Genomic DNA, 19,037 nt, shown 5'->3' with positions numbered 1-19,037 from the left:
GAACTCCGTCTCCACAGACAGCCACAAGTGGGCAAGTGTCACTTTACTCATCTTTTTCTCGTTCTTTTGTGTCTCACGCTGCGCCTCCCCTGAAGCTCTCTGGCGCCCCCCAGGGGAGGTACGCCTCACACTTTGAAAACCGCTGCTCTGGAGGATCAGATCGGCGGGAGAAAACACACTCTTTATCGGGAGAACAAAGAGAGAAAACTGTCGCGACGAGACTCCATGTTGCTATCAGTTAGCAAGAGAGGTCACATCCGGGTTGAGAATTTCAGAATAAAAGCAGGAAGAAAAAATAACACCACAATGATATAATGGCTTTTTAACTGAAAACTTAGTCGGTAGGTTTCCGTGTGTGTAAATATGATGACGTGTGAAGTGATTTAAGCCTTTCTCTGTCCTCCTGACTCTCTGAGGATCTGTGTCTTAGCTTCTCATTTACTATCAAAGTATCTTTCAATAAAAAAGTGATGAGTCTGAATATCTGCTTTGATCCTAAACCTGAAACCAGTTGGGAAGTAACTTAGTACATTTACTCAAGTACTGTCTCTACTTTAAAGAGTCCTCTCCTGCTGATGTTCAGGTGTATATCAGTATGTAGTGTCTCTACTTTAAAGAGTCCTCTCCTGCTGATGTTCAGGTGTATATCAGTATGTAGTGTCTCTACTTTAAAGAGTCCTCTCCTGCTGATGTTCAGGTGTATATCAGTATGTAGTGTCTCTACTTTAAAGAGTCCTCTCCTGCTGATGTTCAGGTGTATATCAGTATGTAGTGTCTCTACTTTAAAGAGTCCTCTCCTGCTGGTGTTCAGGTGTATATCAGTATGTAGTGTCTCTACTTTAAAGAGTCCTCTCCTGCTGATGCTCAGGTGTATATCAGTATGTAGTTTCTCTACTTTAAAGAGTCCTCTCCTGCTGATGTTCAGGTGTATATCAGTATGTAGTGTCTCTACTTTAAAGAGTCCTCTCCTGCTGATGTTCAGGTGTATATCAGTCTGTAGTGTCTCTACTTTAAAGAGTCCTCTCCTGCTGATGTTCAGGTGTATATCAGTATGTAGTGTCTCTACTTTAAAGAGTCCTCTCCTGCTGATATTCAGGTGTTGTATATCAGTATGTAGTGTCTCTACTTTAAAGAGTCCTCTCCTGCGGATGTTCAGGTGTATATCAGTATGTAGTGTCTCTACTTTAAAGAGTCCTCTCCTGCTGATGTTCAGGTGTATATCAGTATGTAGTGTCTCTACTTTAAAGAGTCCTCTCCTGCTGATGTTCAGGTGTATATCAGTATGTAGTGTCTCTACTTTAAAGAGTCCTCTCCTGCTGATGTTCAGGTGTATATCAGTATGTAGTGTCTCTACTTTAAAGAGTCCTCTCCTGCTGATGTTCAGGTGTATATCAGTATGTAGTGTCTCTACTTTAAAGAGTCCTCTCCTGCTGATGTTCAGGTGTATATCAGTATGTAGTGTCTCTACTTTAAAGAGTCCTCTCCTGCTGATGTTCAGGTGTATATCAGTATGTAGTGTCTCTACTTTAAAGAGTTCTCTCCTGCTGATGTTCAGGTGTATATCAGTATGTAGTGTCTCTACTTTAAAGAGTCCTCTCCTGCTGATGTTCAGGTGTTTATCAGTATGTAGTGTCTCTACTTTAAAGAGTCCTCTCCTGCTGATGTTCAGGTGTTTATCAGTATGTAGTGTCTCTACTTTAAAGAGTCCTCTCCTGCTGATGTTCAGGTGTATTACAAGTCCGATTTTTCACATTTTAAATCCTGTAATTCATGTTTTAAATATATATTCAACAACAACTGATTCTCTGTCATTCTCTCACACTGGTTTCTACTACAATCATAATTCTATACATTGATTCATTCATTCAACATAACTACACTTTAGCTTTGTACCAATGAGAATAAAAGCCTTGAATCCTTGAATCCCAAATCGTTTCAGGTAATCAATCAACCTCTGTGTGCTGTCTTATCGTGCTGTCGTGGGAGCATTGATCTAATCTGGGAGGAGCTCTCACCGGACAGCTTTTACCAGCACTGATGCAAAGGCTGTAATCTATTACAGTGATAATATCACGAGTGCGTCATTTAATAAGAAGTCATGTTTAATGTGAGCACGCCTTCCTCGACCGTACAAACTGTTACTCACACTGAGTCGTTTTCCTTATATGCAGGATTTGATTTGTTTTTGATCTGTATTTTGAAAATGATGTAACTTTTTAATCTTTTTTTAGCATATTGTTTATTATATTAAAGCTTAGTACGTAAGATATGCAACACTAAGCTGCCTGTGGCTCTTTCCTGCTGTAACGCTGCAAATGTCTCCTCTGTGGGACTAATAAAGGGATTCTGATTCTGATTATTTATTTGAAACTCAAAAGAAAACCTGTCTGATCAGCGTTTCTCTATCACCACACCCAACAGGGAGAGGCAAATCACTACAACATGTCACAGTGCCAAACCAAGCTAAATGTGGCTAATGTTGGGCTACAAAGGAACCACAGCACGGTCACATGACTTCTTATCAGTTGCTGTTATCACAGATTTATGAGCAACGAGGTCTACTCTATGGAAGAAGTATAGATGTACATGCAACAGTATGTACTCTGTAAAGGCTGCAGTACTTCAGGCTGAAAGTGATTTGAAAGGCAGCAAATGATGTTTTGTTGATGCTTTCCTGTTGCACCTGTTGGGTTCCTCCTCCCCCTCCTCCTCCCCCTCCTCCATTGTATGTGAAGTTGACTGACAGGATTGTATTATTGTGACTAACCTGCATTTGACGCCGTGGAGACAGCCGTCAGAGAGCAGGGCTCTGATTGTGCCTCTCTGAACACACAGAACAATTCATTGCAGGACTAACCTTTAATCAGGTAAAGTACTTTTCTCATATATTTAATATGTACCTGTTGTGATTGGAACTACTTTCCTACTTTCTTCATTTCTTAAAGAGGGCACACTTAAGCATGGGCTTTGAGCTGGAATCTAAATGGTGAAACACTTAAAGACTGGTGTTTATCATGTTCTCCTAAATAACTGCTTGAATCTGTGATTATTTCCCCCAAAGCAACCTTTTCCTGTTTCACCCAAACCGTGTTGTTCAAATGACAGTTAATGGTTTATTTATTACGGTAGCTTCCCTCCTGGCAGCTTCCCTCCTGGCAGCTTCCCTCCTGGCAGCTTCCCTCCTGGCAGCTTCCCTCCTGGCAGCTTCCCTCCTGGCAGCTTCCCTCCTGGTAGCTTCCCTCCTGGCAGCTTCCCTCCTGGCAGCTTCCCTCCTGGCAGCTTCCCTCCTGGCAGCTTCCCTCCTGGTAGCTTCCCTCCTGGCAGCTTCCCTCCTGGCAGCTTCCCTCCTGGTAGCTTCCCTCCTGGTAGCTTCCCTCCTGGCAGCTTCCCTCCTGGCAGCTTCCCTCCTGGCAGCTTCCCTCCTGGCAGCTTCCCTCCTGGCAGCTTCCCTCCTGGTAGCTTCCCTCCTGGCAGCTTCCCTCCTGGCAGCTTCCCTCCTGGCAGCTTCCCTCCTGGCACCTTCCCTCCTGGCAGCTTCCCTCCTGGCAGCTTCCCTCCTGGCAGCTGCCCCCGAGCCTTGTGGTTTCACTGATCTCTCATCGTGTCTCTAGGTGAATCGAGAGGATGAAGAACCTCACGTCTAATTTCATCTTCACCACGGGACTGTTGATGGGATTCTTCTGGATTCACTTTCTGCTGGACTCAAATTATATAAAAGAGAGACGAGGACATTTCATCAAACACGATCATCATCATGCAGGTAGGCATCGAGTTATTATCAACTGTGGTTCATATGCCGTCTCTTTGTCAGTCACTTTTTAAAACCAGTTGAAAACCAGAGGAGGGAAAAGTACTCGGATCTATACTGGAGTAAAAGTAGAAGTACTCAGGTCTTGTAGTAAAAGTAGAAGTACTCAGATCATGTACTTTAGTAAAAGTAGAAGTACTCAGATCTTGTAGTAAAAGTAGAAGTACTCAGATCATGTACTTTAGTAAAAGTAGAAGTACTCAGATCTTGTACTTGAGTAAAAGTAGAAGTACTCAGATCTTGTGCTTGAGTAAAAGTAGAAGTACTCAGATCATGTACTTGAGTAAAAGTAGAAGTACTCAGATCTTGTTCTTGAGTAAAAGTAGAAGTACTCAGATCTTGTGCTTGAGTAAAAGTAGAAGTACTCAGATCTTGTAGTAAAAGTAGAAGTACTCAGATCTTGTTCTTGAGTAAAAGTAGAAGTATTCAGATCTTGTTCTTGAGTAAAAGTAGAAGTACTCAGATCTTGTTCTTGAGTAAAAGTAGAAGTACTCAGGTCTTGTAGTAAAAGTAGAAGTACTCAGATCTTGTTCTTGAGTAAAAGTAGAAGTATTCAGATCTTGTTCTTGAGTAAAAGTAGAAGTACTCAGATCTTGTAGTAAAAGTAGAAGTACTCAGATCTTGTTCTTGAGTAAAAGTAGAAGTACTCAGATCCTGTAGTAAAAGTAGAAGTACTCAGATCTTGTAGTAAAAGTAGAAGTACTCAGATCTTGTTCTTGAGTAAAAGTAGAAGTACTCAGATCTTGTACTTGAGTAAAAGTAGAAGTACTCAGATCCTGTAGTAAAAGTAGAAGTACTCAGATCTTGTACTTGAGTAAAAGTAGAAGTACTCAGATCTTGTAGTAAAAGTAGAAGTACTCAGATCTTGTTCTTGAGTAAAAGTAGAAGTACTCAGATCTTGTTCTTGAGTAAAAGTAGAAGTACTCAGATCTTGTACTTGAGTAAAAGTAGAAGTACTCAGATCTTGTCCTTGATTAAAAGTAGAAGTACCAGAGTGTAGGAATACTCTGTTACAGTAAAAGTCCTGCATTCAAAATGTTCCTCAAGTAAAAGTAGAAAAGTATTCTCATCAAAATATAGTGAAAGACAGTAAAAGTAGTCGTTGTGCAGATTGGTCCATTTCAGAATAATAGATATGATATGTTTTATAATGATTGATCATGAAAGTGTTCTCAAAGCTGGTAAAGGTGCAGCTAGTTTGAATGACTTTGACCTTGAGTAAATACTTAGTTACTTCCCACCTCTGTTGACAGCAACGTGTTCCAAGCCTCTTCTGTAAACTTCAGATTCATTTATATGATTCTCTTGTTGCTCCATAAACCCTCTGTGGCAGGACGGAGGAAGAGGGGAGGCAATGACACCAGAGAGGATCATACATAAAAGAACTGGAATGAAGATTAAAGGATAAGGCAGAGAGAGTGTGTGTGTGTGTGTGTGTGTGTGTGTGTGTGTGTGTGTGTGTGTGTGTGTGTGTGTGTGCGTGCGAGCGAGCGAGCGAGAGAGAGAGAGAGTGTGTGTGTGTGTGTGTGTGTGTGTGTGTGTGTGTGTGTGTGTGTGTGTGTGTGTGTGTGTGTGTGTGTGTGTGTGTGTGTGTGTGTGTGTGAGAGAGAGAGAGAGAGAGAGAGAGTGTGTGTGTGTGTGTGTGTGCGTGCGAGCGAGAGAGAGAGTGTGTGTGTGTGTGTGTGTGTGTGTGTGTGTGTGTGTGTGTGTGTGTGTGTGTGTGTGTGTGTGTGTGCGTGCGAGCGAGAGAGAGAGTGTGTGTGTGTGTGTGTGTGTGTGTGTGTGTGTGTGTGTGTGTGTGTGTGTGTGTGTGTGTGTGTGTGTGTGTGTGTGTGTGTGTGTGTGAGAGAGAGAGAGAGAGAGAGAGAGTGTGTGTGTGTCTGTGTGTGTGTGTGTGTGTGAGAGAGAGAGAGAGAGAGAGTGTGTGTGTGTGTGTGTGTGTGTGTGTCTGTGTGTGTGTCTGTGTGTGTGTGTGCGTGTGAGAGTGAGTGAGAGTGAGAGTGAGAGTGTGTGTGTGTGTGTGTGTGTGTGTGTGTGTGTGTGTGTGTGTGTGTGTGTGTGCGAGCGAGAGAGAGAGAGAGTGTGTGTGTGTGTGTGTGTGTGTGTGTGTGTGTGTGTGTGTGTGTGTGTGTGTGTGAGAGAGAGAGAGAGAGAGAGAGAGAGAGTGTGTGTGTGTGTGTGTGTGTCTGTGTGTGTGTGTGTGTGTGTGTGTGTGTGAGAGTGAGAGTGAGAGTGAGTGTGTGTGTGTGTGTGTGTGTGTGTGTGTGTGTGTGTGTGTGTGTGTGTGTGTGTGTGTGTGTGTGTGTTTTATTTTTGTTATTATGCCAAACACTAAGGGAAGTGTCTAACTGGATTAACGCGTCACACTACAATTACAATACTTTACACATTTACAAAGACATTAGCGGGGGACGTAATGAGGACACAGTGACATTAATACAACATGAAGAAGAACTTCAGTCGTTACAGTCAGTTCAACAAAAGTGAAAATCCAATAATATATCTAATAATAAATGATCTGCTCCAACGTCATGCTGAAGAACTGAAATATCACAATATCTGGGATGAAACTCAATATCGATCTGAACGAGAGGCTGCTCCCAATAACATGTTCGTACCAGTTCTGACTGGTTTAGAAACAACTGGTTTAAAGTTAGTCTGTTTCCGTGTTTCTTGTGTTTTTATGTGTCCTTGATGACGTTGCAAATGGAGGGGACGTTTTAAACGACAGCTAAAGACACATCTTTTTAGATTTGTATTAGCGACCCCCCCCCCCTTTAAATGGTCTTTTAGTCTTTATTATTTACCTACTTTTATATTGTTGTATTTCTTTTAAAGGGTTTTATCTTACATTATTTATTTAACAGTTTTAAAAGCAACATTTCCTTTTACGTTGGTTTTGACCTGTATTAGAATTATGAAGTTTTTATCACTATTATCTTTTTGTTGTTGTTGCACCTATAAGTTGACTTTAGCTTCACTTAGTCTTGAGTCTTATTTATTTTATTTTATTTGTATTGTCTCACCTTTGACCTCCTCGTGTCTCTTAACCCGTTAACCTTCGATATGTTCCTGCATGTATCTGTAAAGTTCTTCACATCTGATCTGAGGGGAACTTCTTGTGTTTTTAACTGGTGATGTGTCATTTTGTAAATGTGCCGTATAAATAATAATAATAATAATAATAATAATAATACCGTAATTTCCGGACTATGAGGCGCACCTGAATATAAGCCGCAGCAGCTAAATTGAATGATGTGTACATATTGTAGCGATCTGCATTTATTGTTCAAGTGTTCTGTTAACTGTTTGTGTCAGGCTTCTGTGAGGAGAGCAGGTAGGGGCGGGGTTGGGGAGCAGAGGGTTTGGTGTGTGTGTGTCTCGGTGGGCGCGTGCAGGAGAGTGAGAGGTTGGCGCGAGAGGAGAGAGAGTGAGAAAGGACGGATGAGAGCCGTTGGTTGTTAATAAACCTGTTTAACTTGAGAACGCTTCACTCGTCATTCCGACACGTCCGGGTGGACGTTACATTGGTGTCAGAAGTAAAAAAAAACAACAAAACAAACAGAGTTTTATCCGCTAATCACCGGTAGCCGCAGCTAGCACTGACTCGGCTAACGTTAGCTCTGCTTCATCGGCCGGTAAATAATGGAAGCACAGATGAACCGGACCGGAGCTCGTCCGAAAGTCAAGGAGGAGATGGATGGTTTATGGCGTGACTCAGAAGACAATTTATGGCGTGAATTAAATGCTGCTGCCGGTTTCGACTCGGCCGGCGGGAAGCGGCACGTCGGCGCAGGGACCTCCCCCGGGAGTGGCGCGGCGCCGGTTGTAAACAATGATGGCGGCGCCCGGCTCCAAGTTAAAACACCGAAATACAACGGTAAAGCCGACTGGGAAGCCTTCCATGCCCAATTTGAACTGTTATCACGGGCTGTGGGCTGGTCTGAGGACAATAAGGCGCTCCAGCTGGCCCTGTGTATTACAGATGAAGCTTTATCCTGTTTGCTACTGCTCAGCCCGGCTGAAAGAACTGACTATGGGGCCTTGGTTGGGGCTCTGAAGCGGCGGTTTGGACAATGCAGCCAGCCTGGGGTGCTGCGTTCGGAGCTGTCAAGCAGACAGAGACAGCCGGGTGAGCCGCTCCGCATATTGGCTAATGACATTGAAACCCTGGCGAGAAGGGCATACAGCCACATGTCCCCTGAGGTGCAGAGCGAGCTGGCTAGGGACCAGTTTATCCGGGCCATAACCCCCAGGGAGCTGCGCGTCCAGACACAACTGGCACATCCCCGCTCTCTGCAGGAAGCACTGGAGCTGGCGTTGGAGAGAGAGGTTGTAGGAGGGGCGGCAGAGAGCACGCACACGGGAGGCGGCCCGGTTGTGAGAACGGTGAGACAGGAGGAGCCAGGACAAGAGAAACCAGCATGGGCGGCTGAGTTGACTGAGCTAATCCGTGCTATGGCACTGCAATCGCCGCAGGGCAGCAACCGTCCTCGTCGGGGTCCTCTGGTGTGTTGGGGGTGCGGCCAGGTCGGCCATATTAGCACAAGGTGCCCCATGAATGCTGATATTCAGGGAAACGCCCCCGGGTCTGTGTAAATGGGACGTCACAGACCCCCGCCGTTGGGTCCCATCCTGCCTGGTCTCCAGTGGACAGAGCCCAGCTGCACGGAGGGGGGAGCGGGGCTCCGCTTCCCCCAGAAGCAAACGACATCGCAGAGTCTGTGAGGGTGGTGGGCTGGACTCACGCGGGGGATTTCTGCCATGTCCCCGTCACCCTGGCAGGGGCCCCATGGACGGCCCTTGTTGACACCGGCTCCACAGCGACACTGATGAGACCGGACGTGGTCCCAGCGGGGACACGGTTGACACCCACTCTGGTGAAACTGCGAACAGTAACCGGTGAGCTAGCCCCTATGCTTGGGAGAGGGGTGGTGGTTATACAGGTGGGGGGGCTGTCAGTGTCTGTTAAGGTGTGGGTTGCGGCAGTACAGGACTCCTGCATATTAGGACTTGACTTTCTGCGGGTTGCACGCTGTGTGCTAGACCTGGGGAGGAACACGCTGGCCTTTCCAGGGGGTCCCACAGTTGAAATGGTGCACCCCACACTTGCCACGACACCACACCCACCTACATCAAGAGTGACTGAAACACTTCCCCCACCCCAAACCCCCCCCCCTGCAGCCATGCCCCCTGTCATCAATGCTAACCCCAGCCCCAACCCCACACCCCGTACTCCAGTTGATGTACGGCCCCCGGCCCCGGAACAACAACCTGCAGCTCTAAAGGGGGACAGACGGGCGGCAGTGAAGGAGGTGTGGAAACGCAGCTGTGATGACTTAAAACCCGAGCAGCGGGAGGAACTGTGGCAAGTGCTGTGGGAGTTTAAGGACATTTTTGCTCTGACAGAAGAGGAAGTGGGCCTGACACACCTGGTGCAGCACGATATCGACACGGGCGACGCACGGCCCGTCAAGACACGCCCCCGCCGCCTTCCCCTGGCCCATCAGACAGCAGCAGACAGCGCTATTGATGAGATGCTGTCAGCTGGCATTATTGAGCCCTCTGACAGCCCCTGGGCCTCGGGGGTTGTGATGGTCAATAAGAAGAAGAGTTCAAAGATGAGGTTTGGTGTGGACTACAGACCGCTGAACAGTGTGACCAAGAAAGACTCATACCCGTTGCCCCGCATAGATGAGTGTTTGGACTTGGTGTCTGGCTCATCCTGGTTCTCCTCTTTAGACCTGCGCAGCGGGTATTGGCAAGTTCCCCTCAGCCCAGAAGCCAGACCAAAGACAGCTTTTTGCACTGGGAGGGGGCTGTGGCAGTTTCGAGTCCTCTCCTTCGGCCTGTGCAACGCTCCGGCCACGTTTGAGCGGCTGATGGAAAGGGTGCTCGCTGACGTTCCCCGACAGGAGTGCCTGGTCTACCTGGACGATATCCTGGTCCATGGTAGCTCCTTCCAGGCGGCTTTAGGAACCCTGCGGCGGGTTCTACAGAGGATAGCAGCAGCGGGGTTGAAGCTCCACCCCGACAAGTGCTGTTTCTTGAGGAGAGAGTTGGAGTTCCTGGGGCACCGAGTCGGAGGAGAGGGCATCAGCACGCTGGAGGAGAAGGTGCGGACAGTAAAGGACTGGCCAGCCCCCATCAATCTGCGGGAGCTGAAGAGCTTCATTGGGTTAGCGTCGTACTACAGGCGGTTCGTGCGTGGCTTCTCTTGCATAGCTGCACCCCTGTTCCGCCTGCAACAGAAAGACTGTGATTTTGCTTGGACTCCAGAGTGTGAGCTGGCCTTCAGCTCTTTAAAGAAGGCCTTGACGGAGTCTCCCATCCTCACTCCCCCAGACCTCAGCCTACCGTTCGTCCTGGATACGGACGCCAGTGACGTCGGGATGGGGGCGGTGTTGAGCCAGGTGGGGCCTGGGGGGGAAAAAGTGGTGGCGTATTTCAGCAAAACCTTCAACAAAGCTGAACGGCGCTATTGTGTGACACGCAGAGAGTTGCTGGCAATTGTGAGAGCAATCAGCCATTTCAGGTACTACCTGTGTGGCCTGTCCTTCACAGTGAGGACTGACCACGCAGCCCTCCAGTGGCTGATGTCCTTCAAGGAGCCCGAGGGACAGATTGCACGCTGGCTAGAAGGACTGGCGCCGTACGTCTTCACAGTGGAGCACAGGGCGGGGGTTCGCCATACCAACGCTGACGCCCTGTCCCGGCGCCCCTGTGCTCCCAGCGGCTGTCGGTACTGTGAAAAGAGAGAGGACCAAGAAAAGGAGCTCTGTGCAGAGGAGGAGCGAGACCACAGGCATAAACCAGCCGAGCCGGTCTGCAGAGGTGCACGGATCATCGACTCACCCGAATGGAGAGCGCGGCAGGAAGAGGATGCTGACCTACAGCCAGTGCTGAGGTGGGTGGAGTCAGGACAAAAGCCACTGTGGAATGAAGTTGCTGGGTGCTCGCTTGCCACCAAAGGACTGGTTGCAAAGTTTGAGGCTCTCCGGACGAAGGATGGAGTGCTGCAGAGAGCCTGGAAAGAGCCTGCAACGGGGGAGGAGAGGTGGCAGGTGGTGGTCCCCAGGGCGCTGAGGGAAGAAGTGCTTAAGGCCTCCCATGGAACTACTGGGGCAGGACACTTTGGGGTCTCCAAAACCTTGCGTCGACTCCGCCAAAGCTGTTACTGGGGCCAGCTCAGGAGAGATGTTGAGGACTTCTGCCGCCGCTGCGACCTTTGTACGGCGTACAACGGTCCCACTGATCAGTCACGTGCCCAGCTTCAGCAGCTAGCGGTGGGGGCCCCGATGGAGAGGGTGGCGGTGGACATAATGGGCCCATTCCCGTGCACAGAGAAGGGGAACCGTTACGTCCTGGCCGCCATGGACTATTTTACAAAATGGCCAGAGGCGTATGCTATACCAGACCAGGAGGCGGTGACCGTTGCAGGTGCCCTGGTGGAGGGCATGTTTGCCAGATTTGGAGCGGCCGAGGTCATTCACAGCGACCAAGGAAGAAACTTTGAGTCGAGGGTGTTCGCCGCTATGTGTGACCGGCTGGGCATGCAAAAGACGCGGACTACTCCTCTGCACCCGCAGAGTGACGGACTGGTCGAACGGTTCAATAGGACTCTGGGAAAACAACTCGCTATCCTCACCGCGGAGCATCAGCGTGATTGGGACATGCACCTCCCTCTTGTTCTTTGGGCCTACAGATCGGCTGTGCAGGAGTCCACCTCATGCACACCGGCCCTGCTCATGCTGGGGCGAGAGCTGCGGACACCAGCAGAAATGGCTTTTGGCCGACCCCCCGACACACCAGCGGTTCCTCCGGGACCGGAATATGCCAGGAGGCTCCAGGATAGAATGGAGTCAGCACATGCCTTTGCCCGCGATCAGCTGCAGAAGGCGGGCATGAGACAGAAAAGAAACTATGACACGAGGGCTAGAGGGGGGGACTTCAAGGCCGGGGACCTGGTGTGGGTGTATAGTCCAAGAAGAAAGAAGGGCCGGTGCCCTAAGTTGGACTGTCACTGGGTGGGCCCTTGTGAGGTGCTGGAAAAGCTGGGAGAGGTGGTCTATAGGGTCCAGCTGCCGCCTAGAGGGAGACGGGTGGCCCTCCACAGGGACCGGCTGGCCCCATACAGAGGCGATGCACATCCGCGGCCTAGACCCCCAGCATCGTCTAGGAGAAACCAGACAGTCACTTCCCCCGATTCACTGACTGTGTCCCCTGCTGACCCCCCACATTCACCCCCACCCCCAAACTCACCCCCTGTTCCGGGACAGGATGTTCCAAGCCGGCAAGCGCAGCCGCCTGTGTTCACTCCAAGACGGCCTCAGAGACCAAGAAGAGCCCCGGGCCACCTCAGAGACTTTTTATGCATTCCCTCGGGGCGAGGGACTTAGTAAGGGGGGGGCAATGTAGCGATCTGCATTTATTGTTCAAGTGTTCTGTTAACTGTTTGTGTCAGGCTTCTGTGAGGAGAGCAGGTAGGGGCGGGGTTGGGGAGCAGAGGGTTTGGTGTGTGTGTGTCTCGGTGGGCGCGTGCAGGAGAGTGAGAGGTTGGCGCGAGAGGAGAGAGAGTGAGAAAGGACGGATGAGAGCCGTTGGTTGTTAATAAACCTGTTTAACTTGAGAACGCTTCACTCGTCATTCCGACACGTCCGGGTGGACGTTACAATATATAAGCCGCACTGGACTATAAGCCGCAGGTGTTTTAATGTTTCATTACCATATGTAAGGGTTCGTGCACAGAGGGGATTGTCGGGAAAGAGATGGCTGTTTGAGGAAGCTCCCATTTATTAACATTTCAACAAACAAGTTGCATATTTGCATAACGTATTCAAGTGTTAGCATTTAGTGCAATAGTAGCTACAGAACATGTGCTGTGTAAACTGTACTGTATCACATAGCGTTTCAGACACACACACTTTTCAACTTTCAAACTGAAACGGTGCGCTCCCAGCGCACGTACCGGCAGTGATCTACAGCAGTGGTTTTCAACCAGTGGTACGGGGACAAACTGTCTCGCTCTTGTAATGTCTGTCTGTCTTGCTCTCGTTCTGTCTCTCGTACCACTCTCGGTTCCACTTTTACTTTTGCGCGCTACCTGTCTCACTCTTTTCCGGCCTCCAGCTTTTCCTGCTGGAGCCCGCCGCTTAAAGGTGGGGGGCGCGGACCGGCCATAGATTCCATAGAGTTAAAGGTGGTGGACTGTAACCTGTAACATCCATAGATTTAGGAGGTCCCCTAGTGGCCGTTAGCTGTAACAATCCATAGATTTAGGAGGTCCCCTAGTGGCCGTTAGCTGTAACATCCATAGATTTAGGAGGTCCCCTAGTGGCCGTTAGCTGTACAAATCCATAGATTTAGGAGGTCCCCTAGTGGCCGTTAGCTGTAAAATCCATAGATTTAGGAGGTCCCCTAGTGGCCGTTAGCTGTACAAATCCATAGATTAGCCGCACCGTTATATAAGCCGCAGGGTCGAAAAATGGGAAAAAAGGCGCGGCTTATAGTCCGAAAATTACGGTAGTTATTATTATATCATAGAAGATGCCTCAAGCGTCTCAGGTCTAAATTATCCATGCAACACATTTCTGACACTTCTTCCTCTTTCATTCTTCCAGTTAAGAACCGAACACCAGTGGATAAATCCAACGGCACCATTCGGATATTGTGCTGGATTATGACGATGCCCAAACACCTGGAAACTCGAACCCAGCACGTGAGAGCGACCTGGGCGAAACACTGCGACCGAGTTCTCTACATGAGCTCCGAATCCACAGATTTCCCCACCGTGGGGCTGAACGTGAGCGAGGGGAGGGAAAACCTGTACTGGAAGACCATCAGAGCGTTCCAGTTCCTCCACCAGCACCACATGCACGATATGGACTGGTTTCTGAAGGCGGACGACGACACTTTCGTGGTGATGGAGAATCTGCGCCACACGTTGTCCCGGTTCGATACGGAGAAGCCGTGGTATTTGGGAAGACGCTTTGCCCCGTTCCTCAAAAAAGGCTACATGAGTGGAGGAGCCGGATATGTGCTCAGTAAAGAAGCTTTGAGACGCTTTGTCACGGGGTTCCAGACGGGGAAATGCACACACTTCTCTGACTTAGAGGACATGGCTCTGGGGAAATGTATGGAGACGATGGAGGTGGAGCTGGGAGACACCAGAGATGAGAAGGGAAGACAAACATTTCACCCGTTTCCTCTGGACCATTACGTCATCAGGACTCCTCCGAGAAGAAGGCCCTGGTATATGATCTACGACTTCTATACTCCAATAGAGGTGAGAACCACGAGAACCAGAGAGGGAGGAGTACACGCATCCTTTACTCAAGTAGAAGTACACACATCCTTTCCTCAAGTAGAAGTACACACATCCTTTATTCAAGTAGAAGTACACACATCCTTTACTCCAGTAGAAGTACACACATCCTTTACTCCAGTAGAAGTACACGCATCCTTTACTCAAGTAGAAGTACACACATCCTTTACTCAAGTAGAAGTACACACATCCTTTCCTCAAGTAGAAGTACACACATCCTTTCCTCAAGTAGAAGTACAGATACTCGTGTTTTAAAATACTCTGGTGAAAGTAGAAGTACTGACTAAACTTCTTTACTCAAGTCAAAGTAAAGAACTTTGAAATGTGCTTCAGTAAAAAGTACCCATAACTAGCAGCTGTTTTAAAGAGTACCTGACCTCCCTTTATATTAATAGAACAATAATGTCATTGTTAGCTAATGAATGTTTCCATGGTGACCAACGGCATCATGACAACGTTTTCATTGGTCCCTCTTCTTTAGAGAAGACCAGGAAATGATGGATACACGGATCGTGTTCAAATCAATAGGCACGCAATGACTCTAAATAATAATGATCACGCCACCAAACACACATTCAGACTAAAGGAACCAGCCTGTTTGGAAAATGAGAGAAGTAGAAAGTACAGGTATTTGTGTTCAACATGTAAGAAGTAGAAAGTACAGGTATTTGAGTTCAACATGTAAGAAGTAGAAAGTACAGGTATTTGAGTTCAACATGTAAGAAGTAGAAAGTACAGGTATTTGAGTTCAACATGTGAGAAGTAGAAAGTACAGGTATTTGAGTTCAACATGTAAGAAGTAGAAAGTACAGGTATTTGAGTTCAACATGTGAGAAGTAGAAAGTACAGGTATTTGAGTTCAACATGTAAGAAGTAGAAAGTACAGGTATTTGGGTTCAACATGTAAGAAGTAGAAAGTACAGGTATTTGGGTTCAACATGTAAGAAGTAGAAAGTACAGGTATTTGTATTCAACATGTAAGAAGTAGAAAGTACAGGTATTTGAGTTCAACATGTAAGAAGTAGAAAGTACAGGTATTTGTGTTCAACATGTAAGAAGTAGAAAGTACAGGTATTTGAGTTCAACATGTAAGAAGTAGAAAGTACAGGTATTTGTGTTCAACATGTAAGAAGTAGAAAGTACAGGTATTTGAGTTCAACATGTAAGAAGTAGAAAGTACAGGTATTTGTGTTCAACATGTAAGAAGTAGAAAGTACAGGTATTTGAGTTCAACATGTAAGAAGTAGAAAGTACAGGTATTTGAGTTCAACATGTAAGAAGTAGAAAGTACAGGTATTTGAGTTCAAAATGTAAGAAGTAGAAAGTACAGGTATTTGAGTTCAAAATGTAAGAAGTAGAAAGTACAGGTATTTGTGTTCAACATGTAAGAAGTAGAAAGTACAGGTATTTGAGTTCAACATGTAAGAAGTAGAAAGTACAGGTATTTGAGTTCAACATGTAAGAAGTCAAAGTAAAAAGTGGTCAGAAAAATAAGTAGTGGAGTAAAGTACTGATACCAGAAACATGTACTTAAGTACAGTAACTAAGTATTTGTACTCCACTTCCTCCTACCTCTGACTAGAGCTGTCAATCAATTACAACATCAAATAATGACCCACTTAATATTAACCAGCTAACAACGTCATTGTTTGCTGAACCAGATCATTACAGACAGTTAAATTAACCCAATAAAATAAACTGTGTGTGTGTGTGTGTGTGTGTGTGTATGTGTGTGTGGCCTAGCATTACTATCCTTGTGGGTACCTAAATCTGTTTACACAGTCACGTGTGTGGACTCGCCTCCCTCATGGGGACATAATGGAGGTCCCCATAAGGGGAATCATACATTTTAGGGTGAAGTTAGGGTAAGGGTTAGGGTTAGGCATGTGTTGGTTAAGGTTAGGATAAGTCTCCAGGAAATGCATGTAAGTCAATGTAATGTCCCCTGAAGTGATGTATACATGGTATGTGTGCGCGTGAGTGTTTGTGAGTGAGTATGTGTGTGTGTGTGTGTGTGTGTGTGTGTGTGTGTGTGTGTGTGTGTGTGTGTGTGTGTGAGTGTGTGTGAGTATGTGTATGTGTATGTGTATGTGTATGTGTGTGTGTGTGTGTGTGTGTGTGTGTGTGTGTGTGTGTGTGTGTGTATGTGTGTGTGTATGTGTATGTGTATGTGTGTGTGTGTGTGTGTGTGTGTGTGTGTATGTGTGTGTGTGTGTGTGTGTGTGTGTGTGTGTGTGTATGTGTGTGTGTGTGTGTGTGTGTGTGTGTGTGTGTGTGTGTGCTCTAAACCCTCCTGTATAAGTACAGTCCTGTAAGTACAGTCCTGTTACCATGATACAAAGCTCCCTGTGACTGTAAGTCCTTACAGAAGTCCAGAAGGAGAAATGCAGACGATGAGAAGCTCAAGTTATAAAAAGCTAAAACAAGACGAATATATAACTTAGAAATCAGTTGTGTGTTTGTACGGTCGAGGAGCTACTAATCTGACCTCTGTGATTATGTTCCCTCTCAGGGTCCGGGTTGCTGCTCAGATTTAGCCGTTTCCTTTCACTACATCCCCCCCCCACAGATGTACGTTCTGGAGTATCTGACGCACCATCTGAGGGCCTACGGATACAGACACAGATATCATCCGGACGACAAAACTAACCCCAACACCACAGAACCTGTTGAGGTGCAGAGTCCAACGTAACTTGCTTTCATTGAGAGATCTTCAGTCATTTCGAACTAAAAAGTTGTATTCGAAGGCCTTATTTTAACCCGTTGATGCTGCAGACCAGGGGTGTCCAAACTACGGCTCGGGGGCCAGATGAGGCCCGCAGAACATTTTGAATCGGCCCTCATAAAATTCAAAGGCATAATGGAGTACGGCCCACGGATGAAACGTGTGCTTGTTTTATATTGCTTCTAATATATGTTAAGATATATCACACAGTATTCATGTCTTAAAAGCCCACTTTCCAAATACATTCACTCAATTCAACTTGAAACATTTTCTAACAAATCTTAGTTGATGAGAAAAAGCGCATGAACTTATTTTCACAACAAGCTTGAAATAGACCCGTCCTTTTCCCTCGTTTCCTACATTTGATTGATTTTGCTAACTTGTAACTGAACTTAAAGGCGATATTAATCACTCTAGTGAGCGGCCCAGCACTTTGTATATCTTTCTGTTTGTGGCCCTCGGACAAATAGCTTTGGACCCCCCTGCTGTAGATGAATGTTAGTCGCAATCCATGTCTGTTTCTGAGAGGAGCCGTTGGTTCATCCTTTTTAAAACTACACCATACCCCTTATTGTAATGTTTTAATGTGTGTAAGAATTGAGACACAGTAGGATCAGCAGGACTGAGACCTACATGAGCAAGAGCCAAAAGAGTCGTGTGAATATCATGAAATATGATTCTGTGTTCAAACTGCGTGGTGCTGTTGTATCTGTGGTGGGGGGGGGGGAGGGTTAGGGTACATGATGCGAATAACAAAGGGTGCAGGGGGCGGTTTGGAATTGGGAAAAGAAGACGGAGAGGAAGTAACCACGATAAACAACATGTGTGTATCTGATATCAAACGTCATATCGTTATAGATTATACAAATGGAAAATGTTTAAGAAATTATATTTTATTTATTGAATGAAAAGTTGATCTTGTTTTTTTCCATGTTCTACCTTACCTATTCCTTCTGGCTCTTTTACAGCGTTATTAAAATAACACATTTCTTACAGTGGAGTGTCTCTTCCCATACAGCGTTATTAAAATAATACATTTCTTACAGTGGAGTGTCTCTTCCCATACAACGTTATTAAAATAACACATGTCTTACAGTGGAGTGTCTCTTCCCATACAACGTTATTAAAATAATACATTTCTTACAGTGGAGTGTCTCTTCCCATACAGCGTTATTAAAATAATACATTTCTTACAGTGGAGTGTCTCTTCCCATACAACGTTATTAAAATAATACATTTCTTACAGTGGAGTGTCTCTTCCCATACAGCGTTATTAAAATAATAAATTTCTTACAGTGGAGTGTCTCTTCCGATACAGCGCTCATAATAACGGAGTTAATATACGATTGTTAAGAGGAACTAGAACAACTACAGCTTTAAGTAGTTCCAACATTGTATACGAAACATCTGATAAACAGGTTAAGAATAAAGCATTGTTAAATGATCAATGAACCATCACTTTGAAACCCAGCAGACAGTGACCCACAGAAACATTTGATACCAAGACAAAGCCCAGATCTGAACACGCTACCGACACGTGAAGAGTTTCATACACAGCTGGAGCATCATTGACTGTACTCACGGTGCAGAGGGCACTGATGCTCGTTAAACATTGTAGTATTGATATGACTCATTCCTGTAACGAGAAATAAACTGAGAGGAAATGTGTCCGTGTTTGCTGATAGCACTCTCTATGGTTATAGGAAACCATCGATGTTAACAACTCTTCAAAGCATCATAAAGTATTTATCACTCTGCCTAAAAGGACAGTTTGCCGACTTTATAATCCCCCAAAGTGTTTTAGTGTCCCCCAGTCTCCCAACTGTGTGCATCACTATTTAGTGTCCCCCGGTCTCCCAACTGTGTGCATCACTCTTTAGTGTCCCCTTGTCTCCCAACTGTGTGCATCACTATTTAGTGTCCCCTGGTCTCCCAGCTGTGTGTGTCACTCTTTAGTGTCCCCCGGTCTCCCAACTGTGTGTGTCACTCTTTAATGTCCCCTGGTCTCCCAGCTGTGTGTGTCACTCTTTAATGTCCCCTGGTCTCCCAGCTGTGTGCGTCACTCTTTAGTGTCCCCTGGTCTCCCTTTCTGAAGCTGCAGCGTGGTTAGTACCTGTTAGCCGCCTTTTCTTTGGACTAGCTTAAAGCGTGAAAGACATGGGCGTAATTTCCACTGGGGA

The 19,037-nt window shown here is 46.5% G+C and overlaps 2 protein-coding genes across 3 annotated transcripts in view; both read left to right on the top strand.

The window, feature by feature from the left end:
* LOC307022902 (class I histocompatibility antigen, F10 alpha chain-like) overlaps window positions 1-19,037 on the top strand; it is a 455,191-nt gene that overhangs the window by 59,912 nt on the left and 376,242 nt on the right. The gene's annotated exons all lie outside the window — the stretch shown is intronic.
* On the top strand, window positions 1,573-17,905 carry c1galt1a (core 1 synthase, glycoprotein-N-acetylgalactosamine 3-beta-galactosyltransferase 1a). Its single transcript, XM_079654448.1, has 4 exons — window positions 1,573-2,867; window positions 3,612-3,760; window positions 13,429-14,093; window positions 16,645-17,905. The coding sequence occupies exons 2-4, from the start codon at window positions 3,625-3,627 to the stop codon at window positions 16,822-16,824; spliced, it is 981 nt and encodes a 326-aa protein (XP_079510574.1). The 5' UTR covers window positions 1,573-2,867; window positions 3,612-3,624; the 3' UTR covers window positions 16,825-17,905.

This window comes from Notothenia rossii (assembly GCF_949606895.1).
Source record: "Notothenia rossii genome assembly, chromosome: 10".
Classification (NCBI taxonomy): Eukaryota; Metazoa; Chordata; class Actinopteri; order Perciformes; family Nototheniidae; genus Notothenia; species Notothenia rossii.
The sequence above is the reverse complement of the archived record's forward strand: the minus strand, read 5'-3'. Positions and strand labels throughout refer to the sequence as shown.

Excerpts from the sequence above, each read along its gene's own strand:
- c1galt1a (XM_079654448.1), top strand. The coding sequence starts at position 3,625 with ATGAAGAACCTCACGTCTAATTTCATCTTCACCACGGGACTGTTGATG. Across the intron at positions 3,761-13,428 it reads ACACGATCATCATCATGCAG|TTAAGAACCGAACACCAGTG; the intron begins GTAGGCATCGAG and ends TCATTCTTCCAG. Across the intron at positions 14,094-16,644 it reads ACTTCTATACTCCAATAGAG|GGTCCGGGTTGCTGCTCAGA; the intron begins GTGAGAACCACG and ends GTTCCCTCTCAG.